This window comes from Actinia tenebrosa, unplaced genomic scaffold (assembly GCF_029948245.1).
Source record: "Actinia tenebrosa isolate PJP-AT-01 unplaced genomic scaffold, QUT_ActTen_1.0 PGA_scaffold9__36_contigs__length_13948895, whole genome shotgun sequence".
Classification (NCBI taxonomy): domain Eukaryota; kingdom Metazoa; phylum Cnidaria; class Anthozoa; order Actiniaria; family Actiniidae; genus Actinia; species Actinia tenebrosa.
Window position 1 is genome coordinate 12,704,376 of NW_028292586.1, and position 22,497 is coordinate 12,726,872.

At 35.0% G+C, this 22,497-nt stretch overlaps 1 protein-coding gene across 3 annotated transcripts; it reads right to left on the bottom strand.

Annotated features, from left to right (window-relative positions):
• Positions 1-525: 525 nt before the first annotated feature.
• LOC116297734 (serine/threonine-protein kinase N2) lies at positions 526-22,233 on the bottom strand. Of its 3 annotated transcripts, XM_031706015.2 has the most exons (22): positions 21,842-22,233; positions 21,446-21,740; positions 18,124-18,596; positions 17,698-17,919; positions 16,934-17,102; positions 16,273-16,382; positions 15,893-16,036; positions 8,328-8,403; positions 6,974-7,118; positions 6,185-6,353; positions 5,765-5,862; positions 5,353-5,437; positions 4,983-5,074; positions 4,427-4,514; positions 3,813-3,901; positions 3,334-3,535; positions 2,817-2,897; positions 2,609-2,716; positions 2,209-2,289; positions 2,015-2,074; positions 1,503-1,604; positions 526-898 (listed from the first exon to the last, which is right to left on the bottom strand). In XM_031706015.2, the coding sequence occupies exons 1-22, from the start codon at positions 21,863-21,865 to the stop codon at positions 857-859; spliced, it is 2,955 nt and encodes a 984-aa protein (XP_031561875.1). In that variant the 5' UTR covers positions 21,866-22,233; the 3' UTR covers positions 526-856. The 3 variants fall into 3 exon arrangements, with proteins under 3 accessions (XP_031561875.1, XP_088881163.1, XP_088881164.1); XM_089025037.1 differs by lacking the exons at positions 15,893-16,036; positions 16,273-16,382; positions 16,934-17,102; ... (2 more) ...; positions 21,446-21,740; positions 21,842-22,233 and adding an exon at positions 11,114-13,043; XM_089025038.1 differs by lacking the exons at positions 15,893-16,036; positions 16,273-16,382; positions 16,934-17,102; ... (2 more) ...; positions 21,446-21,740; positions 21,842-22,233 and adding an exon at positions 11,114-13,037 and having other exon boundaries at positions 6,185-6,350.
• Between the last annotated feature and the right edge of the window lie 264 nt (positions 22,234-22,497).

The following is a 22,497-nucleotide window of genomic DNA, read 5'->3' on the forward strand; positions in this document are numbered from 1 at the left end:
GGGGTTCTCGTACAGGGAGCTTTTCTAGTTATTTACTTACACCACGGCGGAGAAGGAGGCGGATTTCAAGACCAGGAGCGCTCGTAACTGATTCTTATGCGGATGAATGTATATGTTGTTGTTCGATCTTATAAAGGTTAACTACGACGAAGATGGGATATTTTTTGGATAACATATAAGGCTATATTCGTTACATGATTGATCAGACTGCCTAAGGAAGGAAAAGGAACGGAAAGAAGAGAAAAGGGAAGGAAAGGAATGGTATAATGGGAATGTGAATAGTGATTAGCAATGAGGAAGGAAAAAAGAAGGATAGTGAGAAGGAAAAAGATGCGGGTATCGGATGGGTAGAATAGTGAGAATAGAAAGAACTAAGTGAAGAAACTTCTTCATCATCTTTCATCTAAATTACCACAATGCTTGCCTTCCAATTCACAAATGCGCGACTTATATTGCGCGCACATGTAAATAAAAGTAGCAAGCAGTATAAAGTGTATATCTTCCCGAAATAACAAAAAAATCAAAAACTGATTGTCAAATTTAATGTTGTTTCTGCAATACAAGAACAATATTTTTGTTCCATTCAAGGGTATTTTATACATGATTCTCGGGCAGAAAATTAGGAAAGATGTAAGATTTCAATTTACAGCATGGACATCTCTCCTCAATGATATTATAAGGTTTATGAAAGAGTAAATAAAAAAACTAAAAAAAAAAAATATATATAATAATATCACTTGAGGCTTCATAAAATTACTATATTTTACAAGTGGATGATTGTAAAATAGTTCTTATTATAGGGCTATTAGTAAGCTATCTAGTTTACTGATGGCTTTTTTGGGAGAGCTTTTTTAAGCTAGCACCAGTCAGCAGTATAGTCAAAATCAGTGAAAAGTCCCTGAAAGATAAAACAAAATTGAAGGACTTAGCAGTGATTTCTAGGTGCGCAATCAAGAACACAGACTGTGGTTTGTGTTGATGATGGTGCAGGTGTTGTTGTCTGGTGTTGCTGGTGCTAGTGTTGTTTTTCTTACAGCCGTTAGTAGCATCAATCACGATCTTGATTAACACTGATAACGGCTGTGAAGATTAATGCTGTTGTGTGATGATAATGAAACATGGTGATGATATTGATAACACATGATGACACATGATAGTGATGATAATGATGACACATGATGGTGATGGTGATGACAATGATAACACAAGAGGATGATAAATGTGACACATAATGGTGATGACACATGATGATAGTGACTAAAGGTGATGATGATGATGCCACATGATGATAATGATGACACATGGTGACGATGATAACGATTCAACAAAATGGTGACATGGTAATGATGATGAGTTGATGACGCAGTTGTTTGCAACAACGAATATAAAGCCTTAAATACTTTACTACTGATGATAATGATGATGATGGTAATGATGTTGGCAGCAACAGACTTCAATAATGTTATTGCGAATAGTCAAGATATAACCATACATGTACATACCTGCTCTTCAATACTTAGCGATCTGGCTTCCTTTGGAGGGGTAAGAACCGGTTCTTCTGAAGTAAACTCTTCATCGAAATTACTGACATCTTCAGCGTGTTTCTGTAGTGAAAAAAAAACCAACAAATCTTTACAAGAACATCGAATACACTGGACCCTGATTCTCAACAAAGCACAAGTACGAGAGACGTCTTATTCCCGCGAATGGGTACTCATAATTGCGTCGTACTAAAAGCTAAATCATGTATATACAGCTTTTTCGATAAAGCTTGGCGAAGGTTTTTTTTTTTGCATGTAAGCGAAAGATCACAACAAATGCAACAAAACATTCTCCAACCTTTTTCAAATAGCTGTGTATAAAGGTACACGAAACTCGAAAGAAGAGGCCTAACGTAAGGGGTTTGCGCGAGAAGTTGGTCTATGCTGCACTTATTTAAGGTTTGCCTTCTAGTAGCCAATACGTGAAGAAAAAAAAAAAAAAAAAAAGAAGACACGGCAGTTAAACTACTTACTACTGTAGGAACGAAAGGGGGCCGAACTTTTCTAGCCAGTAGGTCTTCCCATCTGACGTCCTACAAAAGAAAAATAGAGCATTTAAGACCTTGGAAAATTTGCACTCATGAGAGCCAAACAGACATGGAGGGGCATATCACTTCAATTGTCACTTACGTCATTAATAAAAGATATCGATCAATATTTTATTTACCCTAAAGAATGGTTGTTTCTTCACGTCCTCGGCGTCTTTCTCGGTTGCACCTAGCCGACGTTCAGGGTTTCGTCTGAGAAGCTGTGACATAAATAGAAACAAATAATGAGCTAACGACACAGGAATCCTAATATACTAATACGTAGCGAGCACGGGAAGTATTACATAGACGTATATAGCACCCCTAGCACCCACGTCCAAGGGCGGATCCGGGGGGGGGGGGGGGGGGGGGGGAGCAAAGGGGGGCTGAAACCCCCCTTCAGCAGAAAAAAACGATGCTTTTTTATTGTTTTCCGTTGTGTTGACGGAAGAAACTCAATTAGCCCCTCCCCCCCTAAAATTTTTTCTGGATCCGCCCTTGACGTCCCAGTATTATCATTTTTATTCATCATTTACGTACCCGTCTCATGATTGCGATGGATTCAGTCGATAAAAACCGAGGGTAACGAACTTCATCGTTTACGATTGAGTCGAATACTTCCTCTTCATCATCGCCAGGGAAGGGTGACTGCAAGCAAGATGAAAACAGTCAGGCAAATTAGCAACAGATGGAATGGTCTCTACTATATTTGCTTTAAAAATATATTTTGAAAGACGTTAGACCTCACCTCTCCTACTAACATCTCGAATATTAACACTCCTAATCCCCACCAGTCTACTGCTCGTGTGTACGACGTCTCAGTTAGTACCTAGGATAAAGGTATTATTAGAATAAATTACTACAAATGACAAACAGAATTTACAGCAATTTTATGGGCAGAAAGTTTGGGAGGGGAGGGGGGGATTGGCACCCAAATCCCCCTCCCTTTTGGAGTTGGGAAAAAAATAAAAAATAGAAAATAAAAGATAGGGATATAAGATAGGACGCTATGTGATGCCTTTCTTAACGGTCACCCCCTTGAATTCGTTCTGGATCCACCATATTGAGAAGACTTATCTAGGCTCTTTTCTAAACGATGTTGGTATGAAAAATATTTGCTCTCAATAGATTACTCGCATGTGACGTCCTCCAAATTCAGCTGCATTTCGATATACTGCAAGGTGTATATTGTATATTAAATAGGGGTAGGAGCGCCAATATTAAGGATTTCCCTAGATTTCCGCAGAAGAGGGAATGATATTTACCTCTGGTGCGAGAAACTCTGGTGTCCCACAAAACGTCCCCGTTTTTGCGCCATAACCCATGCCTTCTTTACAAAGACCAAAATCAGCTATCTTGACGTAACCTTCTGAGTCCAGCAGTAAATTATCCAGTTTTAGATCTCTGTAGACGATCTCGTGGTCGTGTAGGTACTGTAGTCCCAGCACTACACACGCTGTATAAAAACTAACACATACATACACACAATACCTTAGTACTTGTTGATGAAATCATGGAAATAAAAGGGTTCTAACAGTGGTTCCACAGAGTTCAAATATAAGACTTAGAAGTTGATTTTTGCGAAGAGAGGTTTGAAGTTCTCACCACTGCTCCACCCCGTTCTCAAATTAGACAAGGCACTAGGTCCAGTTTGCGAGGTCTATACGGTGGTATATGGACCTAGGGTCTGACCAATAAGGGAGCACACTTATTATAGATGAAGATAATGGAATAGTTTATTTACACAGTCCTGGATTCCGAGAAGACATCAGCATGTATATGCATCATGAGATCGCCACCAGGCGCGTATTCCATTACAAAACACACGTGCTCCTATACAATGAAAAATGAATAAATTAACTGAATGAATCAGTGGATGGATGGAAAGATGGATGGATAGTGGATGAATGAAGGGAAGGAGGGAGGAATGGATGGATGGACATGGATGAACAAAGGATGGATGGATGGATGATTGTGTCCAATAGATGGATGGATGGATGGAAAGATGGATGGATGGATGGATGGATGGATCGTGGGCAAACGAAGGAAAGGAGGGAGGAATGGATGGATGGACATGGATGAACAAAGGAAGGATGGATGGATGATTGTGTCCAATAGATGGATGGATGGATGAATGGATGAAAAGATGGATGGATGGATGGATTGAAGGGAGGGAGGAGTCGGTGGATGAAAGGAGGGAGGAAGAAATGGATAATTGGATGGGGGAATGGATGAACAAAGGAAGGACAAATGGATGATGGTGTTCAATAAAAGGATGGATGGATGGATGGAAAGATGGATGGATTGATAGCATAACATGAAGTGATAATAAAATTCTTCAAATGACAAAAAACTTACTTCAGTCTGAAAGCAGGCGAACAAATTAACAAGAAAAGGGTGTCTTGTTTTGTTAGCAGTGAGAAAGATCCTCTTCTCTGCTAATAAACTAAAAAAAGCAAAGAAAAATAAATCATTAACACTGGTCAAGCTTGACCGCAGAAAATAATGACAAACCAACAAAATGAACAGCCATAGATCCCTTGCATTGATTTCCTAGAGGAATAGACCTCTTCGGCTTGGGGTAATGTTGTCCCATTTCAGACCACGTGTCATTCCCTTGAGAATAAGATTCTTTGTTCGAGTTGTATCCATATTCATGTGTCTTCTCATGTGCAACTGAGCGCAAACCTTAAACAAAGAAATTATACTCTAGGGAATGACACGTTGTCTGAAATGAGAAAACATTACGAGGTCTATTGTTCTGGGGACAAAAAAATAGGCCATCTTTTCTTATGCAAAAAAATCCATTGTTTTGTCTCTCAGAATAATTCCTCTAAGGACTCAGTGCAAGGGGTCTATTCTATGGTTGTTCTCCAAATAGTCTCAAATGATTGGGTAGATGTAGCTTGCCTACCTTTCCACCTCCTCCCTTGCTATAATATCTCCTTTTTTCAAAGCTTTTATCGCAAATAGCTCGTTAGTGTTTCTGTATTCTCCCAATATAACCTACAAGTAAGAATAGATTGATTGAAGGGCAGACATTAGCTAACCAATGAATATAAAATCTTGTCCCACAAACAAATAAGACAAGGATTACGATGCAATTTGTTATTATTTTCACAAGACAGTCAATCATTGACACAATTCATAATCGATTTTCTGCAATTGGAATTTTAAATTCTGAGATATTCTAACTTATTTGTTGAGCTTTTTAGACATAGCAACGGTAATAAAGGGTAGTCAAAACCATGAATTACAGTCATTGCTCCTTCATATTATCTTACCTTGCCAAAGTGGCCTCGCCCTAATACACTAATACATCTAAAGTTTTTTATTGACATATGACTTGAATTCACTGGCGAAGGAACCCTGGAAGATATAATCACACAATGTTACAATTCATCATTTTTTTTACTTGAAACACATTTGGTTTGAGTGGGTTCCAGAAGTGCTTTCATTCCAGTGCTTTCCATGTTGGTCAAGTGTGGTGTCACACTCTTTGAAGGCACTGGAGCAAGTGGGACTCAGATACCCAGGTTACATTTTAGTGTCATGCAAGAGAGCTGATATTCTTCGAGAAAGAGGTGTATGATACCCAGAATACAAGTTAGTGTCTTGCAAGAGAGTTTGTATTAATGGAGGTAGATGTGTCGGGGAACATGTAAGTATTATGCCAGGTATAGTAGTAGATATTACCTGTGCCGGACAGGGATAGGAGGGGGTGGTCTTGTTTTGACAGGAGCTGATGGTGGACTCTGGGGACTGTCCAGGAACCCAAAGGCTGACAAAGCGTCCTGTGTATGTAAAGAGAGAATGAATTTATTCCACTGCTGTTGAACATTTCCATCTCACAAATGAAATTAAAAATGAGCATGTTGGGGTTTGCAGAGGTAGAAAAGCTCAGGTCTTTCTTGGCGTTGCAAGATTTATTGTATTCTGGGTTGCGATTCTTCGTACTGCAAGGTATTGTTTAGCTCATTGTTCTCAGCTATTGTCTTCATGGCTCAGGTGCCCTGCAACACCTAGAAAGAGCCAAAAGCTCTGCTCACATGTGATGCCGAGGCCAGGACATGAACCTGAGACCCCAGAGGTGAGACACCATACTTAATCCCATACCTGTACTTCTCGTTCTGCTGGTCTTTTGGGTGTGGTTTTATTATTATGTGGTACTTGGTAGGTATTGGGAGACATAGCTTTTGATGGACCTTTAGATGCTTCAGGGTTGTAGGGCTGTGGTCTTGGTGGTGTGGTCACATTACTAGCAAAAGGTTGACTAGAAGATCTACTAAGAAGAAAGATATTGCAAAATATGATTCATTATTTATGGAATAATCTTCACGTATTCTTGCAGTTATGTTATCAAAGGTGTATTCGTGATATAAGCAGATGATGTTGATCCTTGACAGGCTTTTATCTCAAGGTTCACATTCCAGCCTGAACCCCCTTGGCACACCTTCCGCACCCCTCTACACCACACCTGCACTCCTCCTGCACCACTCCTGCACCCCTCCTGCACTCCTCCAGCACCCCTCCAAAAAGGATGAACGATACACCCAATCCCCTTAATCATATACCCACCCCCACTGAACATCAGGTGGAATTCCCACAAGAAAAATATGTTTTGAGTTCAATGCATTTATGTTTCTACTCAAGTCTATTGCTTCATTTCATTTCTCGTCTGGCATCATTTTCTGTCTCATACAGAATGTTCATCAGCTGAATCACAAGCTTTCAATAGAATTCTCTCTGGCTGACAGCAAATGGTAATGTGTTTGGCCACTATTTTGGAGCAGATAACGAGATTCAAAGACTTTTATAGAGCAATTATCAAGACCCAGCGATTAGTTAAAATGACACACACACAAAAGAAATACATTAGAGTAATATTAGGAAACTGTCACTCACCCTGTTGATTGGGTAGGCTGGGCACTTGAATTAGGACTGAGTGCAGTGTTGTTGGTTGTACAATTTGTTGGAGCTGCCCTCTTTAATAGCCTGGCCCATGTGGCTACATTGGTGTTCATCTGACCAGCACGTAAGAAGTTTTTTCCTGTGTGACAAAAATCATTACAAGCTTTAATATCGTACTCAGTGTAGTGTGTTTCAATGATGAAATGATTACAGTAATCTAACAAAAAAAAAAAAAAAAGAAAGAAAAGAAAAGACAGGGAAAATATAAAAAGCACTAAGCACTTATTTTATGGCTTTATATTGTTTTTTTCTGTTGACTAAGACACAGCTGCAATGACTGATAGATCGTTTAAAAAATTTGTAAGAAGACTAATGTAGTAAACACAACTTATGTGTGGCCGTGATTTGATGTGTTGTGTTGTTTGCATTGCATGAGTCTGTTCAAAGGGAATGAAAAATGCAATCAGATGCTGAAAAGGAAGAAGTAAGCATGGAACAATGGAAATCAAATGGTCCATTTAATTAGTTTTAGCAAGAGAAAATATAAAAACGTTTCAATGTTAAGAAAGGAAAACCAACAACAATGTCAAACGGCTGTCAATAGTAAAATCACATACAGTTGATGATTTTATCAGTTTCTACCATCTCATTTGAAACGTTGGCTCTAGCAAGTAACTCTACAGGGGCCAGATTTGTTTGAGACAGATTATGTCCTAGCAGACATCAAGTCTGTATAAACATGGGCAAGTGAAGAGCTATAGCACATGGTTATAACAAGATTAATGATGCTTTGGGATCTAGAAAAGTAGCTTACGATGAGTTAAAATTTGACTGAAGCATGAACAAAGTGACAAAAAACAATACATGGGTTTTTTAAATAATTATATTTTTCTACAACAAAAAGGATTTTTATAAATCAAATGGCTTTCCTTGTCTAATATCAAAAATAAAAGCTTTAGTAGTAAAAAATATACGGATCGCTAAAGAAAACCAAGAACAAAACTAAAGCTGTGTTTTAGCAAAATTCACTTGGTTAGTACAAAGGATGAAAAATTATAATATTTGAGAACAGTACTAAATATAGAGGTGGAGGTGGTCTTCAAGAAGTGAATTAGTTCTAGTGAGAAGCAATAGAACTGCAGGTAATTTCAGGTCAACCTGACACTCTTCCACACCAAGAGACAATCATCTTTTATCAAATACTGTTATGAACATATACACACATGTACAAACATGTGAACACTAAAAACATATTTCAAATAACAATATACTACTCTCCTTAATGCCTAAAGGTAATAAGACCATTAAATTTCTTCAATTTGACACAATATGGCAATACATTGCTTACCTTTGTGTATATGAAAGAGCTTTTTTTGTCGTTGTAGTTTAGGTTTCCTTGTAACCATTGGATTCAAGAAGGTTACCTGATTGGTACATTTGAAAGGAAATAAAAACATGTCGTCAAGATGTCTCATTCCATAGGAAATAAGAATCATATATACAACTAGATACTCTTCCCATTGTATTGAAAGTGTCTTATACTATAACAAAGGAAACAGGGAGGGAATGGGGGCTAGGATGTTAATTATTAATCTTTTGCTAATATTATATTGTCTGGTGTATTTTGGAGCAACAGGTGGGAAAGAGAAATTCTCTTTTAAAACAAAACTGCTAACTAAAATATAAAAGAAAAAAAATATTATATACGACAAGCTAAAGCCTACAACTATTGCTCTATTAAACCAGTGAAATTATAGACATCAGTTTGACTCTCATTAGGAAAAAAAATCAATCTATTCTGTTTTGGTAGTTTTTTTGCAACCTTAGTTTTTGTTACTCAAAAAAGGAATTACTCAAAGAAATTATCACAACAGGAAGAGAAGAAAGGGAAAAAAAAGGAAAAAAAAAAGGAAAAAAAAGGAAGAAAAAAGGAAGAAAAAAGGAAAAAAAACAATATCGTACTAGCACATTAAGTTCAACATGGCCTGAACTTGAAGCAATCGTTTCATGGTTTCTTTGCAAACTAAGGGACCTTGACTCAAGAAGTTCAAAAAGGAACTAAAAACTTATTTATTTGCTTTTGCTTTTGCTTGAATTTCGGAATTATATGTGTACCAATACTATTTATTATTATTATTATTTCTTAATCAGCTAAGAGTAGGTTTAATTAACATTAAGTAGTTTATATAGGGTTTTCTATTCAAATATTATCATTATTTATTATTGTTTTTATAATTTTCTTTTTAGTAGTTTTAGATTTTTAATAGATATATGTTTAATTTTATAGGCTTATAGTTTTTTATATAATATAGGTTTTAGTAGCACATTTGAAAATGTATGTTGAATTTACGCTTTATAAATGAATTTATTATTATTATTATTATTATTATTATTATTATTATTATTATTATGGTCACTCCAGCAAATTCCAGATAGGACTATTGTTTTTTAAAAAAGGTATGCATGAATAGAACAATTATTAAGAAATATTTCAAACATTCTTTTAGGAGGAAGTCAGTGTCTGAACACACCTGAAGCATGAATAAAGATAAACTAGACAAGAGTTCATTACTGCATCTGTATTATTCATACAAAGAAAGAGAGAGAAAGAAACAGATTTGGGAGCACATGTTTAGTCTTTGTCTTCAATAAATAAAGAAAAGGATAAAGAGATAACTGCTGGCTTTTTGATGAGAAACCGCTAGGATACCAGCCATCATAACTAAAGGAATTTTCAACATTAATAATTATACTATTAATTTTCTGGTTTTTTTTTTAATGCTACATTTTTTTATATTTCTTTGTTAAATTTTAATCTTAATTTTGATATTTGAGTATACAGGTTTTTTAATCAAGAAATCAAAATCACAATCTTTCATTTAAAAATTTATTTGTTTGAGATTGATGCTATAGAGGCACAAAAACCTCAAAAATGACTTAACATTTGTGTTTACGATATTTCAATATCCTTCAACTATAACAGATAAGGAATTTTAGGCCCTTAGCAATGCCATTAGAGTGTAGACTCTGATGTCATATCTTACTTCCTAGTGATTAGTGTGTCTGCTAGTCTATTTCTCAGACAATTTATAACTTCCATAATCTAAACTTCAACAATTCACAATTAGATATTATTCAAACTTTCCATTAATTTTTGTTATTGCGTTATTAGAGTAAATGCAACTCGTTAGAATCAATGATGAAGTAATGAATTTTGGGAAGATTTTCAGACCTATAAAAGTCAATGAATTATGGAAATAATATGATTAAAACAAAATAGCCAGAGTACATGAGATATAACATCAAGTGTGATCATTTCAAAATTATTTTTTTGCCAAGGGCAAAGGTGGGAGAAACCTTGGTTATAAATATAATTTATTATTTCTAATAATTAAAATGTACTCTACAACATCATTACTAAGTAAAGAAAATAAATAATTATGCCTGATGTTGGAAATATACTACAAATGGACAAAAAATCGAAAATTATGTTGCAATAAATCGACAATAAAACCAAAAAAAGAAAATTACAATTAGCCATCATTTCATTTAATAAGAATAAAATAAAAAATAGAAATAAAATGAAAGTAACCTAAAACGCTGGGAAATAAAAAAGCCTTGGGGCACGTCAGATATGTCTTCTTCAATAGTTTACAATGTAAGTATAAGGAAGTGTACTGAGTCTGAAATAATCACCACTTATTCAATACTTTATGCATAAAATAAGTAATTTGTCTGCGTCAAAAGTATTGCTATTTATATACTAACTTATTCAACAGACACCTTATTATCTTTTTAGGGAAGCATTTTTCCAACTTGCTGAATTCTATAGTTTAACACGCAGTAGAATCTTGAAGAAATGATTTGGAAAGGGAAATTTTTTGACAGCAAAATAATTAGGTATACTTAATTAATATTTGGTAATGACTGCATAGAGATGTGAGCAAGATTTACTGTAGTCAGGCAATGAAATAAAAACAGGAATATGAAATGTTTTTCGCAAGATAAAAGTTTAAACAATGACGATAAAATTATCAATGAAAAAAAACCTACAGTCAATGAAAAACAAACACACTCTATCAATGAATTTTAAGTATGTACATCTAAAAGTGTATTTTATAATTTAGAAGGTACCTTTTCGTAGAGGTCATAGGAAATTCTTCTTATTTTCCAAACCATGACTCGACATCTCCGTAAGGATGGAAGAATGATATCCTGGTTTTTTCTTTTGATTCGAATGCAAAATTTATCCCCATAAGCACAAAAAGTTCTCTTTTTCGGAGGAGGAACTCCATCTGTTTCTTCTTTAGAGGCTATTTTAGTTTGTATAATTTTTTGTTTATCCTTTATGGGTTTAGTTTTTTGTTGTGCTGGTGTCTTTGACGTGACTCGTTTCCTTCTGCGTTTGACATAAATGTTTCTTTGAGGAACACGTCGAGCTTTTCTGGGTTTAATTTGATTATAAGTCCTCTCGCTGGCACTACTACTTAACACCACAGCACTGTGTGGTCGTACCGGCCTGGAATCTCGAGAATCAGAACCTTTCCTGATGAATTTTGAACTATTTTCTTGGTTATCTATCTGTGATCTTGAATCAAGTACCGCAACACTCTTGGGTCTTGTATGAGGTTTACTAGACTTAATCTCTTTTTTGGACGACCTTGGTGATAAAGGTGTTAATATATCTCCAGATTCATTTTTTGTTTGGTTTCTAATATTGTCCTGGATTATTTTATGTAAGGGATTGAGAGGACCTTTTGCAGACTTGCTTAAGTTTGGCTTCGGGGATTCTAAAGCGGAACTCTTCGGCCTTGAGGGGTTTTCAGTTTTTGTTCTAGATCTCCTCCTCTCACTTATATCTACAGCATGACTTTTTGGCCTAGTTCTTGGACTATGTTTTCTGTCGTCAACTGAATCAGCACTATGACTAATCTTACTGCTAGCCTTCAAGGTCCCAATGTTAGTAGACTTTACTTTTCCTTTAGGTGAATGAGAACAAGGTGAATCAGGAGAAAAACGACCTCCTTGAGTTGAAGGGCTTTCTTTTTTTCCAATCAATTCACATGAGTGCGAAATCCTACTATTTTTTATTCCTCCATGTCTTTGAATTAAGCAGCTCCTGTCAAACCGTTCGCCTGAATTAGCATACACACTGGTCACTCTGTTTGAGCATTTACCTTTTCTGGACGCAGGGGGAGATCCACTGGGAGATGTAGTTATATTTTCTGTTGAGCTTTTTCCTTTACTTGTGGTAGACAATCCTTTTGAACTATCTTCCTTATGAAAAGGGGAATAAATATTTTCAACAGAAACAGGAACATATTTGCCAGTTCTAAATGGCGGGAGTTTCTTTGCAGTATCGCTGATAGATTTTTCATGTGTTCCACTCATACGATGTGACTTGTTTAAAATTCCTTGTTCATTATATTTACTTTGGCAGCTGTTTTCTTTCTTTGGGGAATCTTTTTGCTTCTTAGGAGGGATTCTCTGCTCCCTATGAGAACCTATCTTAGTTCTGTCATTCTTGTCAGACTCTTGATCAGCCATGTTATTTGTTGAAGGAATACACCCTTCATTAGATGTGTTATTCTTGATTTCATGACTATCTCCATCATTACTGCTAGCCATTCTTGGGTATAGATGAATTACAATCAAGTTAAAATATTCTGGGGCTGTGGTTGAGTTTTTTTCTTGCAAATATACATATCTTAATAACTCAAACCACTCGAACTCAGTAAACCACAAATCAATTCTCCTCTTCTTGAATGGGGATTTTCAAATCCAATCTCAACATGGCTAGGGGGGATGTTTCTGGTTTTTTTTGAAGCCTTAGACAGATCAATTGATCCTCCACACTATGATGATTTTCTTGGCTCAGTGATCATAAGTAGAAATAATATAGTCCAAGCAATCAAAACATAAGGAATTCCCCTCTTGAATTAAAAGCATCTCCAAGATGAATGATCACAATCCTTGGTCAAAGACCTGGGCTCTGTGCTTATTAAATATTCTGTGCTCAGGTAGGCATTCAGAAAAATCGCCTTTTATGAATCAACATGCCTTGTAAAAGAGTTCTCATAAAAACCATCCATTGTAATCATTTGACAGAATATTTGATGAGGTGAAGACCATAAGATCTTCTACGAATCAGCCAGTCATATTGTGGCTTTAAAGTGTTTAGCCAAACCAATCAGACCACATCCTCAAAGAAGGGACCACCTGCCAATCACCTGTTATCTAACACCTCCTATTGGTTGAAAATCAATGAGGCTGCCAAGAAAGCTATTCAAGTGTGCACCTGCTGTTGTTAGTCTCATATTTATGCAAATTCATTCAGGGATCAGAGGATTTTTTTAACCATCTTTCATACATTCATGATCTTACTTAATGCTTACAAAAAGTAAACAAAAAAACCATACAAAATTAAAAAGAAGTGTAACAAAAAGATTTCTTGTCAAAAATTTTTCAAAAAAACAAATATGAAAATAAGTTCTCTTTTTAAATTTGCTGTATCAAAATTGGTCACAGAAAAAAAGAGAGAAAAAATCTAGGATTGGGGATGCAAATTCTTTGTCTAAGAAAAGGAAGAAAAGCTGACAAGCTACAGATATTAATTTATTCTTAGGATGTTTCATATTGATGTTTCTGTGATCAGAATAATGTACTTCAAAAGATTTCAACAATATTTCATGGCAAGCCCTTATCTTGTTGAGAATAGGAGTAATGACCAATATAGCAACACAATACTCATGTTTTGGTTTTGAAATGGCCACCAGGAGTGCCTTAGTGATATTTTGTTCTTAAAATGCTGACAGCTTTGTAACTTATGTATAATCTCATTCCGGGAAGCTATTTATAGTATACACACTAATTAATGATGTTACTTTGAAGCATTAAAAAGGACGCTCCATGAGAGTATATTCAGTATTGCTGTAAATGTAAGAATGTAGTTCCATGTCCATAAATAACATTCAGTTTTTCAATACTCTTCACTACAGGTGTAATTAGACTCCACATGTAAACCCATTCCCTTTATAAATAAGTATGAAACCCTAAGATATTAGATATAAGATAGACAGTAAATATGAATTCCTAAGATAATAGTCATAGCAATTCAATGAAATATTATCAGGCTATCAATTCATAGAAATTCAATTCTTATGAAAAATATATACTAGAAATCCAATTTATAACATTCTAGTTATGAATCAATATAAAATATACTGTATATTAGCTACAGCTGTGAGAGAAATCTGGATTGAAAGAGCAATCTTAATCTTAGTAAATGTATCAATGGTTGTAAAAAGATTACTAGCTATCTGATAGAGCAAATTACTGCAGCAAATGTATTGCCATTCAAGAGATAAAATAACAATTTTAGGTTTAGCCTTTTAGGGACAGAAGTTAAGATTATTATCATATAATTATCTTATTATTAGAAATTCCTGCATTGAATATTATACATTCTACCAAAATAATAATTATTATTATTTGAAAGTAAGGATTATTATAATTAATAATCAAAATTATTTTTTTTGTTATAATCTCTATAGATTTTTGGTTTAAGAATAGTTAAGAATCTTTGTCATTAAAAATAGAAATTGTGGTAAAATTGAAGCACTTTAGGATTTAAAATATTTGTTTGAATATTTTTAGACTTTTTACCACATAGAGATTTACCATTAATTTGTTATAAAGCTAAAATATAATATAGTTCAGTGAATAATTTTAGGCTGGGATAAAACTTCTGATTTAAGCTCACTTAAGTTTTAAAATTAAGTTTTATTTCGTCAGTCAAGTGATTATAATTAATTGTTCTGTCATTTTTATGGTCAAATGAATTCAGTCAATGAGTTCACATGTATTTGAAACACTCACAATGGGATAATTAATCTTTCAAATAACTCACAAAGAATTTTTCTTTGAATTAAACGTATGCTTCATTATCCTTTACGAACTGTCTATAAAAGTGGCTATTCAAGATTGATAATTGATACCACTTAAGATAGTTAGGATATTGGGAAAGCAAGGGTATTGGGATTCTAGAATATTGAGATAATGGATTAGTCACACTAAAAAACGTAAATAAAATTTCTCAATTATTTCATACTAAAAAACATTTTCTGTGTGATTTGGTCTTATTTTTGAAAATAAAGAGTTGGATGGAATAATTTGTTTGCAAATAGAGCAAATCAAACTCGATGTAATAAAACATTAAAAAATAAGTGATATTTTAAGGTGTGTATCTTAGGGTTTTCATTAAGTCTTAAAATGATAGGTCTGAAGAGATCACGAACTAGCTAGCCAGAGGGTCCTGGCAGGGTTTTCTTTAAATTATGAAATAATAGAACGATATTGCTCAGTTACCAGAACATTCTCCTACTTATATTTTCGAACTCATCATAAGAATGGTGTAAAACTGAACTTTTTTTTTTACAAAAAATATTTAGCAAAATTTAATAATAAAAAAAACCCACCCTTGATAACTACCGACTAAGAGGCAAGAATTGGATATACACTATGAAAAATTAATATTCTAAAAAAGTATTTTTTAAAGACAATAATATTGTCTTTGTATTTTTGGTTATGATTCACATCGCAGAAAAAAAATCCTGTATTTCAAACAAATGTAATCAAAATTTTTGAGGGCTAAAATAATGGCTGCTCAATATCCAAACATCCTGGCTGGTAATTCAAACCTCTCTTATACATAGCTAAAAATAATGGTTGTTCAATGGCCAGACATCAAGACTGATAAACATGTAACCAGACAATGTGGCTGGTTAAGAGGATCAGGCTAAGAGGCATCTGGCTGGACATGATTTCCATTGATCAGTCATTAATTTTAAGCCCTGGTTCGAACTTGAAAATTGCTTTTAATTAATATGAGAGATAAGTAATACCATCCCTTACCTCAGCTAGTAAGGTTCCTTGAGGTTCTAACTGGACTTGTATCTTGTGTTGTTGATTGTCTACAAACTCTTCCAGTCGGACGAAAGCTACTCCACAGAGTGAACGGTGATCTCTCCAATGTACTCCTATCTCTAATTCTCTAGACTAATGATATAAACCAAATATCATTATAAAATGACTGTCTGTTGGCTGGGGGCATATGCTATGTGCAGCTATAAAGCACTTGGGGATTGGTGGAATGCTCAAGCTAGTGCTGACAAGAGAAGTGCAGGTAGAGAGGGCCTTACATCCCCCACCACCACTGGCCTTCCATTTCAACCCACTGGAATGTCAGTATCAAACAGTGATGGCTCTGAAAGGGTGCAAAATAATTTTTTTACCTTGTCGAGTTCGATAGTGAATTGTTGTTGCCAACATTTATCCCCTAAAGTAACCCAGCTGGTTTGTCCAACAAAAGTGTTATCTAATTTAAGGACGGCACATAATTCATCTAGAAATGATACGAGAGAAATGCATTAGAAGTACACATTAAAGGTTTAAAAGGTTTGCCAGAAATAATTTGAGGAATCTCTCCTTACAGTTTGCGTCAGTTGATGATATTAATGATGTTCATGATTGTGATCATGATCATGATGATATCAATGATGATAACAATGGTGAAGGTGATGAAATGATGACAATGCTGATAATGAATCTCTCCTTACAGTTCGCGTCAGTTGATGATATTAATGATGTTCATGATTGTGATCATGATCATGATGATAACAATGGTGAAGGTGATGAATTGATGACAATTCTGATATCTACAGCATATAGGTAATGCAGCTGATTATGAAAAGCTACTACTCTTGTTGTTGATGATGACAAATGCTGATAAATGGTGTGCTCCAACATCGTGAGCTCAAACATCGTGAGCTCAAATCAAACGTTCAAAAGTTGGCAGTCACCTTTATTGTGATGTCATCAATGATGCACATGTACTAGGATCATTCCCCCATACAAACATCTACTCTAACTACTAGCAATGCTAAGGTAACTTACTTGATAAACTGTCATCTACATTCCATTTGTTGTAACCACTTTTTCGTTTACTTGATCCAGGGCGTGCATCTAGCTTGCCATCAGGACTAACCATAGCTAAACTAGTTGTTTTTCTTGGGTCTCTATTGGGTACCACAGTTAATAGTTTTTGTGCTCCAATTAAAACAACCTACCAATATGAAAAAAAAAAAATTAATAAACATAATACCGAGAATGTGTATTGTTCTACCTAAAGCTGCTGACAATTAAAACGACCTACCAATGTGAAAAATTGAAATGTCTTAGTTCGCAGAATATCTATCATACACATGTATTTATATATATTTGCAGTAATGGGATAGGGAGTGAACTCCCTCTTTTTTTGTAACTCAGTAATGGGTTTTCAAAGTATTGGAACACAGAAATCGTGGGTGACATGCTTGCTAAGAAAAGCTTGTCCTAAGACATAGCTTTGGAAATTGAAATTTTATCCTTACTTATAGACTTTTTGTATTGTTTTTGGTTTCCTGAGTTTAAAAAAATGATGCTTTAAAGTCTAACTTGGGTACAAAAAAGTCATGTTGAAAAGAGAATGTTTATACCCAAGCTAGACCACAATGCAACATTTCCACTCTTAGAATTTCATCTCTACAAAAATCTTACTAAACAAGTATAAGTCTGACCTAAATCTTTGATGAATTTCTTCAGCATATCATTTAAAATCTTTGCACTACACAGAATATAAGTGTGTTTATAATTTACCAGGTTTCTCATACTCTACTCACATTCAATTGCCCTGTAAGAGCAGCAGGTTTCGTTATTGAAGAATATTGTTGTCTCCCAAGTCCCACAGCCTTACGATCAGCATATGAGGGTGGTGTACCAAAGCCTTCATCCTTGTAGATTCCTATAGCAGCCTGCTCTGGGGATACTTTTGGCATCAGCTTCTCCAGAGAACATTGTAATAAGTCTAATTTTTGACTAGATTCTTGCAGTCTTCTTTCAGCCTTTAAGAGACAAAAAATTCACTCATTTCCAAGGTGACAGGCCTTTCCCGAATTCACTTCAGTGACTGAAGCAACCGTACAACCAGGCCCTGAAGACGACTGCCACATGCTTCAGTCAAAATGTCATATTTCAAAAACCATTTTTAAATGGGTAAAACTGTCTCTTTGATATTATGTCAAGTGGAATAAATTTTCATGACTTACCTCTTGTAATCCTTTCTTCTCCTGTCCAGATTTTTGTAAAAATTTAATTATATTTCTTGCACCTTGAATAACCCTAGACTCAATATCAATATGATGCCGAACTTCCTCAACACGTAATTCAATAGGTGACAGTCCTAATGCTGAAGTACTACTTTGTTTACGTGTTCCTACCAGACTTTGTTTTCTGGAACCTTCTTCAGCTAAGGGTGCCGCTTGTTGCTCTCGCAATATTGCCATTCTTATAATTTCCATTTTGGTTTTAGCATCTTCAAGCATTTGCTGTGCTTCTGCAAGCATTTTGGATTTGTCTTTGGTTTTGAGGTTAGTATACATAGCAAGCATGTTCTCAGCGCCTTGTTTTACTTTATTTTCCACTGCCATTTGCTTCTGAAGTGATACTAGCTTTGTGTTTTGGGGTTCATCATTGGCATTACCATTAGATCTTTCTGGTGAGTTTCCATCTTCCATATCAACTAGAAATAATAATGAAACAGTTATCATATATTATACAATAAACCACAGCCACCACCCCCCACCCCCCCCCCCCCCAAAATGCTGAAGTTCATTATCTTTGATTTCTACGGACAACTCAATGCTTTAGTTTAAGTGTATTGCCCCCCAGTTAGTAGAGTTCTTGTTCTTGACTATAAGTTTGAGACAATAATAAAGTTGTTATCATTGTAATTTAAAATGAATACAAACACTACTAAATTACGATGTTTCAACATCGTCCGATGTCATTATCAAGTAAATTAATATTCAAATGAGAAGCATTTTAAGGTCAATACATGCTACAGTGATTATATACAAAAGGATTATCAACAAAAGAGTTTTGCTTCGATTGAGTCTGATTGAGTTGTTGTAATTATTATTTTCATCAAGGCATTTCATGAAGTGGCTGATTATCAACTGGTTTCTCTGAAGTAACCAGCCACAAGAGTGCTTCAGTACTTTATTTTACTTAATGGGACAAGTCCCACAACCGATGGAAGAACCCAGTAAAACATGATTGGTTAAAGTAAGGACAATATTACTAGGTATACACAGAAAATAAATATGGGAAAACATAATAAAAACTCACCAAAATAAAATAATAAAAATAAAATAAAATAAAAATAATAATAAAAACTCACCAAATTGAGGACATAGTACATGACACAATACCACATATTAAGCACATGGACACACACACAATGCACAGCAACAAGGAAACATTATATGATAACAAACAAAAATGCAAATCAACATAGACACTGAATGCACACAGAATTTTAAAATCTTAAGTTTCGGCCCAACATTTAAAAACAAATACAATTAAAATTGTCTTGAATGATTATAAGGAGAGTTACTGCATTTGCCCTTTGTTCTTTCATGTTTATCTTCATCTTATAAAACAATTTTTTCAATCTTTTTTGTTCTTTTTAATATTGTGGTCCAAAGAAGACCATGAACCACTCCATTGTGGAGAACAATAATTGTAATATGCACAATGCACAAACAAAGTTAAATGTACTTGGGGAAATAGGAGAGTCTTAAGAATGAAACAGGTTATCTCAAGACTATATGGTAACAGATTACACATGAAATCCATCCTTTCAACCTTGGGAACTTAAGTGCAGTTTTGTCTGAGCTGTTCTGTCTCTAATTCAGCCAATCAATGTCTTATTTATACACCACCAATAATAGAATGTGCTTCACAATGTAACGAATATACATTTTTTTATCAAGATGACAATAGTATGCCGTACTGGCATAACATTACGTCATTTGTGGTTTCCATAGTAACTATACAGTGTTACAAAATCTCAATAACTGACTATTCGTACTTGATAAATTATTCTGTATTAATGTAGTTTGCTGGTGATAATTGTTAACAAAGTATAAAACCACAACTAATATCGATTCGTTTTCTAAAGAATACTTGACCTTTTTGCTTTAAGAAAAAAATTAAAAATAAACACAAGATAAGGTTACTAAAATATTCCGAAGAGAGCCTTTAAACAAGTATTGAGTGATTGTACAAACAAAATATCACCATATTTATCAAGACTATGGCCAATACACTGCTTTGAATTGATCCTCATATGTACCACCCCCTGTGAAGTGATGAAAATCTATGACTATCTCTTTTATAGTCCTATTAAAATGCCCCCATGATATCAAAACACACTATACTGACTACAATTTCAGAATACGCCAAGTATATGACAAGTGAAATTTTAGTTCCACTATTAACGAAACAGGGCTGAAATCTGCATAGAGAAAAATAAACCACATCCAGAAACGGGACAGTAGCTCAAAAATCATTGCTGAAAATAGTCATTTGTTTTGATGGCATGGCTTATGAATTTCATGATAATCAGCAGTCAGACTGGGCTATTATTGTATAGACTGCAACTATTAATGAAATAATTCTAGAAAACCATCTCATTAAAAATGGTTTTAAAGCTACGTTGGCTAAGAATGCTAAGCCGTGTTCTAAGGTCTTGTTTACCCAACAGCTTAGCGAATATTTCAAACAATTAAATCTGTAATATTTAAAAGACCTTACGACTGATATAGGAAGGGATCTTGTCAATGGTATCAGCTCTGGGCAATTTAAAATAACCCAATAACAATAGGACGAAGTCCTTGATACTTTCAGAGAATTATTTTACACTTGGTATAATACGATGATAATAGAATGTCCTTGAAGAAAGAAATATCGCTATTGGTACTTAAGTATAATGTAATTAAGGAGCTGATGATAATTTTTTGAAAGTAAAGACGATCCAATGTAAAGGAAATAACCCACAGACCTTAGAGTTCGACATCGACTTATTTTTTTTTTGCATATACTTCAGATCTGTAAAAAATCTTTACAATGGTTCACTAAAGGTGTTAATGGCAAAAGAAAAAGCAAGAACAAAGACCTCGAAAACACAGAGATAAAAATCTGGTTTGGTGTTAACACTAAACAGTTGTTAACATTGAATGAATGTAGACGGAAATCAAGGTTATTATCCCTACATATTGAATGCGAGAAAATGGCTGTCGCGATTGTAAACACAAGACAGGTTGGAAAAATTATAGTCCCTGTTGAGAGTTTATGTTAACTTTCTAAACCAAACTGCGTCAATAAAATAACTATTGATTCGTGAGTTTAATTCTTATGGGAACTAAACAATATGAACAAGATAATTTCGTTAAACTATACAGTGAATTTGAGCTAGCATGTTCAGCAAAGTCATAGCAATCAAAACTTGACAGACAAAACTTTACATTCAAAACATTCACAACAGATTACTCGTATAAAATGATAGGAATTGTCTATGATACTTACACATAGGATCTTCACTAACTCTAGCGTTCAAATCCTGTAATTCTTGGTGCAGATCTTGTAGTTTGGCGCTCGATTCTTTTAAAATTGCGTTGCATTGTGACAAAGATTTTTTATCTGTGGCAACTTTCTTCAAGTTCTCGGCACCTTCTTTTATCTTGAGTTGCTTTCGAATTTCGGATTTGATGATCTCTTTTGAATGATCTAAGTCAGTTCGTATAAGAGATTCAGAACCGGCTCTCTGCATGGCTCGGTGGTCGTCTTGTGTGCTAGTACGACGACTACGGGTTGCATCGTACTAAGAGAAAGAACAAGAAGATTGCCTTTCATTAACTCAACAAAAAACAAGAATAACACAAGAAAAACTACCCATACAGCCCTCAGACTCCCTCTCCTTACCATCATGCTTCCAGTCGGGTGCATCCTATTCCAAATGCATGAAACAGAAGCTGAGTAAACCGAAACAGTCGCTCACAAAGTGGAAGTTGACATCGACCATGACCATTCAACTCCAAATAAAAACTCTCTCTCCTACAAGCAAATACCAAAGTAAACAAGCCTCGTTGGCACCGAAGACTGTTTTCCACGACAAGTATACTAATTAGGCTCCTTCTCAGAAAACTAATAGATCGTTTGGCACTTTCTGTGAGGTGGCAGCCACCTGGAAAGGGTTTAAAAACGGGTTTACTTCTCAAAATGTCCGGCAGAAATTTTCCAACTTTTGTAATGCGAGGGTAACAACCGAAGAAGGTACACGTCCGAACAGCACCCTGGGTGAAAAAACCTCCATCACGTGATCAAAATGGTATTACCTTGCGTGACGGTAATGCTTTTATACAAAGAAAATACACCAAAATAAACGCTTAAAAAGCTTGCTCTAACCTTCCATATCATATGAACGGAATTGCCATGGACGTGCATTAGTTGCCGACAATTTAGAAATGATAAAGTCTAAGTGCGCCGGGGATTTCCTTACATTTCCGTTTGGTGAGTAATGATTATTTGTTATCTCTGTCATGCAATGGTGTCGTCACGATAGAAGAAAAAGCCCGCCA